The sequence below is a fragment of the Cicer arietinum genome, chromosome 5 (genome assembly GCF_000331145.2).
Source record: "Cicer arietinum cultivar CDC Frontier isolate Library 1 chromosome 5, Cicar.CDCFrontier_v2.0, whole genome shotgun sequence".
NCBI lineage: Eukaryota > Viridiplantae > Streptophyta > Magnoliopsida > Fabales > Fabaceae > Cicer > Cicer arietinum.
The window spans coordinates 436151-447554 of NC_021164.2; the positions used below are offsets into that span (position 1 = coordinate 436151).

At 31.5% G+C, this 11404-nt stretch overlaps 1 protein-coding gene across 1 annotated transcript; it reads left to right on the forward strand.

The window, feature by feature from the left end:
- The first annotated feature begins 2562 nt into the window (after positions 1-2562).
- On the forward strand, positions 2563-3354 carry LOC105852054 (uncharacterized). The gene is made up of 3 exons (XM_012715513.1): positions 2563-2569; positions 2741-2928; positions 3178-3354. Exons 1-3 carry the CDS (start codon positions 2563-2565, stop codon positions 3352-3354), a joined length of 372 nt encoding a protein of 123 aa, XP_012570967.1.
- The last annotated feature ends 8050 nt before the right edge of the window (positions 3355-11404 follow it).

The following is an 11404-nucleotide window of genomic DNA, read 5'->3' on the forward strand; positions in this document are numbered from 1 at the left end:
ATCCCAATGCAATCTCAGACAAAACTCCTACACCAGAACGTTCTCCACCCTCTCCAGAACGTTCCCCAGAACATATCCCATCACATCCCACTCTTTTCGCTCAAACATCTGGCGCTATCCCTTCACATATTCCCTCTTTTTCTCAACCACCTCACTGCCCTACACATGACTTTAGTACTCTCCTATCTAATCCTCTTCTGTCCACCATGTCTCCACTATTTGTTTCACCACAGAAAACCAGTTCTTCCATTTTTGGAATAAGTCAGTTTTTGAACTTTCCCGCTCCTGCTGACCACTCTACCTCATCTGTTGGCCCTCTACCATCCATTTCATCTTCTTTTGCCTCTCTCCCATCCTTATCTGCCATGCCTATTCCCTCCAACACAGTTGTCGCTACCTCTTCTCAACCCTTCGCTCACATTCCCTCCACTGACACCTTAGCTGCACCCTCAAACTCTGATATCATGGCCGCTCTCCAGATCATCATGACAAGACAAATTCAGCATGATCAAGAGACTGCTCTACTCAGAACTTGGATGGCTGATCATCTTGCTCCCAAGCTGGGAATTCCACCTCCGCCTCCTCATCTGGTGCCTCCTCCCTCTCAGATCCCTCCTGCTGGAAAATCCTCCTCCTCCGAAGGATCTTCTCCCTCCCTAGCTTCTTAGGTTTATCCCTTGTGTCTTTTTGGATGACAAAGGGGGAGAATTAAGTTAGATTTTCTTTTATTCTGTTACTGTCCTCTTGTTGTTGTTATGCCTCTTTTACTGTATCTTTGCCAAAAATTAATGAATTTTTATTATCTTTAATGAAACTCTTTCTGTTTGCATTTAAAAATTCTATTTTAACAAATGCACAAATTGAGGGGGAGCTGTTACAGCTCTTTATAATAGAATCAAATTAAAATCTAAATTAACATGTTTGTCATCATCAAAAAGGGGGAGATTGTTGAGACAAACTCTCTATTTTAAAGTTTTGATGAAAATAAACAAAAGTTAATTAAGAATGTTAATTATGATTCTAAATGTTATGTTAATTTAACTTGTGCTTTTGAGTGGATTTAATTAAGAACAGAATCAAGCAAAGCAAAGAAAACAACAACAAGAACACTAAAACAAAGAAAGAGCTACAGCCTCGAAAAAGTTCATCACAGCATGTTGTTCAAAGTTTATCTACATCGTTAACAAAGAATCTGCTCTGGAAATCACTCATATCTAACAAACACATGGCAAGGAACAAGTACAAATAATCCAGACTCAAAAAGGACATTTGATCGCAAAGATTAAAGAGTTCAAACATGGACAAAAGTCATGACGGCTTAAGAACTCCAAAATTCAAATGTCAAGAAAACTTGATCAAACTGGGTATATGACAAGACAAGAACAAAGGAAATACAGAACATTCAAAACGGGAACTCCAGAATGATTATTGAAGCTCAAGAACGTTCAAACTGATAAAACCAAGAACGTTAATCATTCTCCGTTTTCTGCACATCAACAGCAGCCTTGCATCCTCTCTGTTTCAGTCTGCAATTCGATTCAAATCTTCTCCAACCTCCTCTAGCTTCACTCAAGACTCAAGACAAATAATGTACCATCCAAGATCAATGAAGAAATGTCAAAGAAAGGACAGAAGTGCTTTCAATGCTAAAACATCAAAAGTCAAAAAGCTGTTTTCAAAGCAACATTATTTTTATTCTAAAAATAATGTTTTGGTCAAAAAAGCATGGCCTCTCCAACAGCTATTTCGTACATCTCCAGCCTATAAATAGAAGGCCATTATCTCAGTTCTCAGCAAGAAATTCAAGTGCCAAGTAATCAACATTATACAATCACACTTAAACTTGAAATTCTGCAAAACAGAGGAAACATTACTTTCTGCAAATTCGCAAAACAGCCATTGCTGCTCATTCATATATCAGTTGCGAAATTGTCATTAGATACTCTGTAAAGAATCTATTCTCAAACAAGAGTTGAGTAATATCAGATTCTGTCAAAATCAATCATTTGTAAAAACTCAAACTATAAGAGTTTCGTTATAGTTTGTTTAAGATTGCTTCCTATCAAGGTTAGATAGGTGCTGTGATTGCTTTCTGGGTGGAAAGTAACTAAGAAAGAAATAGATCAAGGTTGATTTATTCTAGGTGTTGTAAGATTAAGAATGTTCTTCATTTTAAACACTTAGTGGAAAATCTCACAGTGTGAGGACTGGACGTAACCCACGTTGGGTGAACCAGGATAAATCTGTGTGTGGTATTCTCCTTCCTTTCTCCTTCTTTATTATACTGCATTAATCATTTGAGATAAAGTATAAACTGATTTTCTGCTAATTAAAGAACGTTCTCTGTTTTATAACATAAACCAAGAACGTTCTCCGTTTTCTGTTTTATAACCAAGATCATTCTTGAGTTATTTTCTTAAGTTTTAACAGGAATTTTTAAAAAGGCATATTTACAATTCAAACCCCCCTTTCTTGTAAATCGATATTGTTACTTCAGTTGTCAATCTTTTGGAATTTCCTATTAGGGGTGAGTTCTACAGTCCACCTGATGCAGATAGAGTAATGGCGTGTAATTTTACCATTACTTTATTAAGAGTTACCGCAGAAGAGATCTAAGAGGAAAACAAAAAGACTAGAGGTGTGCACTACATATTGGATTAGTTGAAAGAGATTTTCAGAAGATAATGTGCAGCAAAGAGACTTGACTGTGCTGCTAGGGTGTATCTGTTGAATTTAGTAGGGAGTACTATTTTGACTGATAAGAGTCATACTTTAGTTGATGCGAAATATCTTCCTTTATCCAGACATTTAGATGGTACAAATAAATACGCATGGGGTACTGTTGCACTTCTAGTCCTTTATGACTACCTTTCATATGCCTGCTGTTATGACACCAAACAACTAGGTGGATATATTACGCTGCTTCAGGTATCATTTATTTAGTTATTTTTATGTTTAATTATTTGTATATAATTTATTTATTTATTTTTATATTTAATTTTTTATTTTTTATTTTTTGTTAATTATTAATTTTTTTATTATCATTAATATATTTATTTTTATTTGCAACAGTGTTGGATTTATGAATATTTTCCAAATATTTGTAATAGAGGTGACCGGGGTGCTGACGTGGAATGCTTTGTCTGAATGAATATATGGTGCTACAAACAAGGCAAGTACAAGGTCCATGAGTACAAACGTATGATTGACGCATTGACACATGCAAATGTCATATGGAGACCATGGGAGAATCACAGGGATGTCACTCCCTTTGTTGATGTCATGTTCTATATTGCTCACCTCCGATTATGCAGCACAGTAGTGAAATATCTGTTAGAGAGGTGTTTTAGATAATTTGGATATATCCAATATATCCCATCACCGCCACCTCTAGATCCTTCTAGATTATTTGATGTAGATGTGGAATGGTTGGGATATATGAAGCCAGTCACCGAGATACATATCTAGAAGGATATTTGAAGTGGTTATATCAGGTGTCTCATCCACTGCTAGTGTGACCAGATGGTGTACCCCAAGTCCCACATTATAGTGTCCCGACCACCGGTGCAGATGCTTCTAGTTCACATCCTCCACCTATCCTATAGCAGATCAGTGATCTTATACAGCAGGGGTTGAATGAACATGAAGCTAATCCGAATGATGAGTTGTATATTCACTTTTATAATGCTTTGTATTTATCGTGTAGTCACACTAGTTAATAGTAACACTTTATGCATTATTGTTATGTAGTAACACTTTTTAAACACTTTATGTGTTATTATTATGTCGTTTACTTTTATAAACACTTTATGCTTTATTGTTATGTCGTTTACTTTTATAAATATTTTATGCGTTATTGTTATGTCGGTTACTTTATGCGTTATTGTTATGTTGTTTATTTTATATTGTTTGTGATGAAATATAAGAAAAATAAAATAAATAAATTACAAGATGAAATCGAACGACAATAAACTAAAATTAATTAATAACAAGTGATTTTGTAACAGTTTTAAAGCATTAAGCTTCATCTAATGACATTGCATCTACGGGTTCTCTAGGTGGATTTTGAGTAACACATGACAAACGACCTAATAAATATCTTCAGTGTTGTAGATGCTCTGTATATGCTATTGCCCAAGAAGTTGCTTCATCGATGGGATATTGCTTCCAACTTGGTGCAATGTCTGGCATTGGAAATCCATCTTTCATCTTTAACTCCAAAATAAGATCATTTGATTATTTTTACGAGCCCCTGATTTATTTTATTTTATTTTGCAACCTTATTATGTTGTTCATAGTCTCCCAACATTTACGCATATCACCCATGTTGTGTTCCAACATTAACTTCAGTTTCCAGTGAACCGACTCAACACTATCATTACATATAAATTGTCTCCATTGAGCAATTCAACAATATATAATAAAATTACAAAATCAAAGTTTTAGAGTCACATTACATACCTGTTAGTCGTTGTGTTCCCCAAATGCATCACTCGATTTGTCCATGCTTCAACAAACCTTTCCTTATGAGGAGTCAACAAAGTTTCTTTAACGTAGTCAAGAAACACTTTATTCGATACATGATTGCTCAAACATGTGCAAGTGCAAGATATACTATTTTTCATCACTGCAATACATAATGTCTTTCCACATATTCAATATTGACCCTTGTCTATCCTTTAAGAAATATTGCTTCAATTTTGCTCCAACATTTTTGTCAATATGAAATCAACAAAACAAATTAACAGCATGTGGAGTTACAATATCAACTGCATTTATTAATGCAAGATCTCTCTCTGTCACAATTACTTGAGGAAATTTGTTTTGTGTAACAAACAGATCTCGTAACCTCTCTAATGCCCATCAAAAGATTTTTTCCCTATCACAATCCAAATAAGCAAATCCAACTACAAATGTCATACCAACAATTTCAAGTAATGGCATTATGTATTTATTGGTTTTGTAGGTACTGTCCATAATCAATACAATCAGAAACAAATTCAACAACTTCATTGAATCTGGATGCGTCCAAAAAATATCTCTCATAACATATGAGTCTTCACGCTTTCTATTCCAACACACATATTTTGCATCTTCAATTAACTTGAATAAATGTTGCATCTCTGTTCTATTACATATCACGTGCAATCGAATCATACTGCTCTGTTTATATATTTGTTAGATCTTAGTAACATTGTTCTTATCTCGGTCTTGCAATGAGAATAATATGTGTCTCGGTGCAACATTATATTTTGTTAAGTCATGAACATGTTTTTTTTCTTCTTCATTTAAGCATCCAACAAATACATGCCCCTCCAAAGTATCAGGTAATTCATAGTTCTGAACTCCACAAATTACTTTAATTGTCCATCCTGAACCATCTTTTAGTGGTTTTGATCTAAGCTTGAAAGGACAATCACACTTTTTTGTTGAACGTCGAGTTAAACTAGCTGGACACTTGTATTTTCCTCCTTTGTCACAACCTAATATTAATTTATTTATCATTCCTTTCTCTCTTGTCTCTATATATGATCTTTTGATGATAACAATAACTTTATCTTTTACACCGATTTCTTTAGCCCAATTCACGATAATATATTTTTATAATATTTATACTAATTATAATTATTCATACCTGATTTGTGTCAAAATGTTTTTAGTATCTACTCATGTTTTATACAATAATAGTTGCGGTTTATCTATATCTGTTAGCATTTTAAAAAATTAATAAAATTCAAAAAACTTTAAAAAAAAATAAAAATAAAAATAGGTCTGTACCTGAAAAGTTGAAGAAAGTTTTTCGGTACACACATTTTTCCTTTTTGTACCGGAATTTTTTTTTAAAGTTTTCCGGTATAAACCTTCTGTACCGCAATACTTATAAAAAGTTTTCCGGAAATAGTCAGTGTATCGGAAGTCTTCTAAAAAGTTTTCCATAAGTTATCGAAAAACTTGCACCTATCGAAAATCTTTTTTACGGCTCCAGAAATGATGAAATGGTGGAAAAAAAATAATTCGGGATTTTGTGAAATAGTAAAAAAAAATTGAGGGTGAATTTGACATTTTCAAAACATAATGGGGTATAGGTCAAATAATGGGGGTACAAGGCAATTTTTTCAATTTTTTATTAAGCCCCTAATTTTAGGCCCTCTATTAAAATAATTTTTTTAAAGGCCCGACCCATTGTTTTATTGGGATTAAGGAAGGGGGATAATATGCCCCCGATATTTTGTTCACTTTGAGATTTTTTTCTTCAAATGTTTTCGTAATAGAAAAAAATAATTTCTCGAGAAAAAAAAAATTAAATTTTTTTAAAAAAAAATTGATTTTTTTTTGAAAATATTGGCCTATAGGCTCACTAAGCCCACAAAATTTTATGGACTTTTTAGTGTTGGGAGCTTTCTTTTTGGGGGCCTTTTTAATTATGAAATTGTTTTGCCCCTCTAACATATGGGCAGAAGCCAATAATTAGTGGACTTGTCAAGTTGACAACTCTACTCCCACCCGCACAACGCAATGATGAAATGAACTCAACATAAACCCTTTTCCATTCAAGTTATATTTTAAAATATTATATATTTACATATGAAACTAAGTTGACACTGATATAATTTCATGATAAAATTGAGTATTACTCTACAACAAGAATGTCATATGTATTTTTTTTATAAATATTTATCCATCCTCGATGTTTACTTAAAATATATAAAAAACACCATTGAATTGAAGTTCCCGATAAATTCACTAATTTATTTTTCTCTATCAAATGGACGTTTTTTATTACTATATTGTAAGATCCGATAAAATACCGAAAATTGTAAAGACCAATGAACCATAGTCTATTTATTGCAACTAGTATATACATGTGCTATCGCATGGATGGTGCATTGTTTATATATTTTTATTTAATTAAGTATTTTTTATAATAAATAGAACAAAATAAATGAAGTTAATTACTGTAGTCGATAATTACCAAATTAATATATTAGTTGTACTTAAAGTTATTAACATGAAAATAAAATAATTTATGATGTGGTTGTGGTTGTGAGAGTTAAAATTTCATGAAGATTTTTTAGTGATAATATTGTGGTTGCTATGGAGTATCCCAAATAATATTGATTTGTAGAAAACAAATTTTTAAGACAATGAACATGCAAGTTACAATGAAACAATCGTAATAATAGAATTTGAATGCTATTGATTAAGACATATAATAGTAAATAATAGTTTACTAAAATATGTTTTACATGTAAAGAAATCTACAGTAGAAATGTCATCCATACATTATCAATCGTTATAGGTTGGATATTGATGTTAAATTAGTAATGTATCATCAATAACTTTTGCAATGTCGAAAGACAACTTCATTGTATTTTTTCCGCATTAAGGGTCGTAATTTGCACCAAAGCCTGTAACATAATCTGCATCAAGGGTCATAATCTGCACCAAAGCCCTGTAACATAATCTGCATGTTAATTAATATGATCTTATGAAGTAATTTCAATTGTATTTTGATTGTTTGATAAGATAACATAATGTGAGAAATAGAGTTAACCACATACTTTAACTTTTAATTGTTGGACTACATTCTCTATAGTATATTTTTTCTATAACATGTTCAATGTTAGTTGACGATCCATCTCAGCACAATAGTAATGATTGAAAATTGTCTTTCTATTGCAAAAATCAACAAAAAAAAAAATCAAATTGCTAATTGTATTCTTTACTATAAAACTAAGCACATTTGTTAAATTAGATTTATGCATATTATGGTAAAGCATTAATGTGGCATATCCATGATGGAATACTCAATAGATTAGTCTAAAGTACAATATTGAATTACAAAATAATTGAGCAACACCTTTTAACTAATTGAAAAGTTGACTAAGTGAGTGATAATCTAAATTTATAGTTTATGTTGATCATTTAGATGCTTTCAATGTCTATAGTTGTATATTTTTTTTAAGTCTGCATACTATACTGAATTGCCATTATTGATTGATATTAATTGTTAAAAAAATTAAATATGACTTGATTTTCTATAAAATAAACGAACCAGTTTGGTTCATAAAATAAAATGTAATATATTATTTATAAAGTATGAAAGTTTCACCGAGTTTATATTTTTTTCAATAGACAACATATCAACATATTTCATATTACTGTTCATAAAGACATTAATCAATTAAACATCTATCATATAATAATAACATTGAACCAAAAATTGTACTTGTGTTTAGTTTTTACAACAATACATGATTTGAGAATATATATCCCATGATTCAGACTTCATGAGACCAAAACATATTTAGACCTTAGGATTACAACATATAATAATAGTTTTTAACATAATTGATGTCATCATATACTTTCTAGCATATAATTTTATTGTAGTTCCTATTCACATTTGATATTCATCAGTGGTTTTGATGATGATAGTTGGGCACTTGCAATTGCATCGTTAACCCCATTATCTTGTTGGTCATCAGTTAGAGGCTTTTTAGCCGATGTTGCTGATTGAACATTTTCAATATCGTTTTCACCAGTCATTGATAATGATTGCTACATATTTCATAAAGTTTATAGGAAGTAATTAGATTATTGTCATAAAGATTTATGAAATCAGAATGTATTTATCAAAATGATGCATTTATAGAGAGTCATGTAGATATACTTACAGTGTGAAATAGTATTTCTTGACTAAGAAGTTCACGACTCGGTTCTCCTTTAGATGTGTTCTGAAAATAGACTTTTGTTGATTTAAGTTGTGCAGTTTTTAATATATATAATTTATTACAACTACAAGATACAATAAGGCAATATGTGGTTTGAATACCTTTTTAATTTGAAATTGTTCCTTAATTGCAGCAATAAGTACAACATCATTCCATGACTTATTAACAGAACACTGTTTTGAATATGGTTGTAGATTTACACGAAAAGCTAGAGTGGTCCCCATTATGTTGTTAGTATTGATACGAGTAAGTGTTTGATATAAGGAATGTAATATTGATTTATAAATTCTGATAAATTAAGGTTGAATATTGAACTACTCTTATGGGCTATTTGCTTTTAGTTTGGGAACAAATTCATATCCTTATATGACAGTTAAGAAAAGACCTTTCATATAGTAACACTAACCCTTAATAATATACAAATTGTTTCTACTTTATTTCATATGTCAATAAGTTAGAAAATTGTAACCATTTAGCTTTACATTGATTGGACAATATATTTTGAATTATGAAGAACAAATGAAATTACATACTTCTAAAATATAAAAAACACCATCTATTAAAGTTTGATGTACCTTGGAATTGGTTCGTCAACCTGAACACCACATTTACATTGATAATTTGTAATCCCTTCTTTAGCTTTGACTGTGCAATTAGTGCAACCACGATAAAACCATTCGAATTTTTCTGGCACAACCTTTGACATAGTTGCTACAATGACACATATCATTTCCAAAACACCATGTTGTAATTAAAAAAATTATAATAATTAAATAATGCATATATCTACATAAAAATAATATTATGAAATTATAGTTACATGTCTGATAGCCTTGATTTGGCGAAGAGTTTTAGCTTGATCATTGTACATAAACTTCTCTTGTGAAGTGTATTGAGATGAAAATGTGATCTGAGTTTGTAGTTGGTCAACCTTAATGTAGTTATCTATATCATCTATTGCAGGTAATCTGCATTCATTGAAAATTGACTACTTAATAGAAAAAAGATTACTTATAAACAAAACTGCTAACTGAAGATGAGTGGTCGACATCATTAAAATTGCTTGACCTCTAATCAGGCTAAATCATAACTACAACATTTGGAAGAAACTTGTAAAGAGTTGGTCAACTTACTAATTTCTGAATTCCTTGATTTGGTGCGTGTTTTCATTGATAAGAAGTTTAGTTCCACTCCAGGCATTGGTGATTGTGTGCCCGTTGTTTCCTGCCATATAGAACTAATTAATTAACAACTACATTTAAGTAAATTGTAACAAACGAAATCTTTCATTAAACAATTAGTACTTGTGTTGAATTAATAATACCTTCTAGAGGCTTGACTCGTGCATGGTGGAAGATTATAATGATGGGACCAGAGTTGGGTGAGCATTAACATAATTGAGGAATTGTGTACCATAAGCCTCCCATAGGGAGAAAATAAGGATGTTTCCGCTGATCAAATGAATAATATCATTTGAAACATATTTTGTATAGTATATTAATTAAATGTAAATATTGTTGTTACCTCAGATTTTTTATTTTGACGGTGACACAAGTTTTTTTGGTTGATGATGTTGAAGTTGAAGAAATGATCTCATCCACTACTCCAATAATATCTATAAATAAAAAAGATAAGTTATCCATTGAAACACGAAAAATATAAAACACATATATATTATCTAGAATACACTATAAGAATTCTCAACTATACCAAAAATACAATTTTGTCCTTCATAAATTTAACCTTTGCAAAAAATTTAGGGTCACAATTGTAGCTTACTCTAACTTTTTGCACATAACCCAACTTCTTCAAGTTTTTGTCATTTTGAAATATTTCTGGTTTACACACTGCAACACTCCAACATTTATGCAAAACAAATAGATTCATAGAGAAGAAAATCGAACATATTCACAGAGAAGAAAATCAGAGAGATTCAAGAAGAAGAAAATCGCAAATGGAACAACATAAAGAAGGGGTTGCCACAATATGTGATACAAGTCTGGTCAAGGTTTGTCACTTCCTCCTTCAAACCCGTATATATAATATTTGGAACAGAAAAATATTTAGTATACTATATCCAAATCATGAAAGAAAGAGAATGGAAAAATCAGTATCGGTTCACCGTTACCAATTCCCCAAATCATGAAGTTCAAGTATTTTGATCACATAACGCTTCAAGGAATTTTAAGGATTTGGGATTTTTCGCAAGATGAGTAATTTAGGAGTTTTTCGCAACAAGATGAATGAGTACGCGATTTTAAGGAACTTGAGATGAAGGGCGGAATGCAAATTGGGGGAAATAAAACTGAGATGGAGATTGAAGGTTGGTTGAGATTTTGGGGAAAACGAAAATGAAAAGTTCTGCCAATTTGGGGCTAAGGGTATAGTAGGAAACTGAAACACTTTTAGGAATTGGAGGGTTTTTGGAGCGGGATGCAAAAATGAGAAGCACTGCGACAATTGATAAAATATGTCGCAGAAACCATCACAGTTCAACATTAAGGGCGATTTTGCTACAACCGTTGCAACCTAAGTGTCGCAACCTTTGAAATTTCTTGTAGTAATTTTTATTCGACACCAAAAAATAAAAAGAAAATTGACTAATTTTTGTATGTATACTTAGTTTGATAGTCTAAATATTATAAGTCATGATAAAATTTATATCTTTG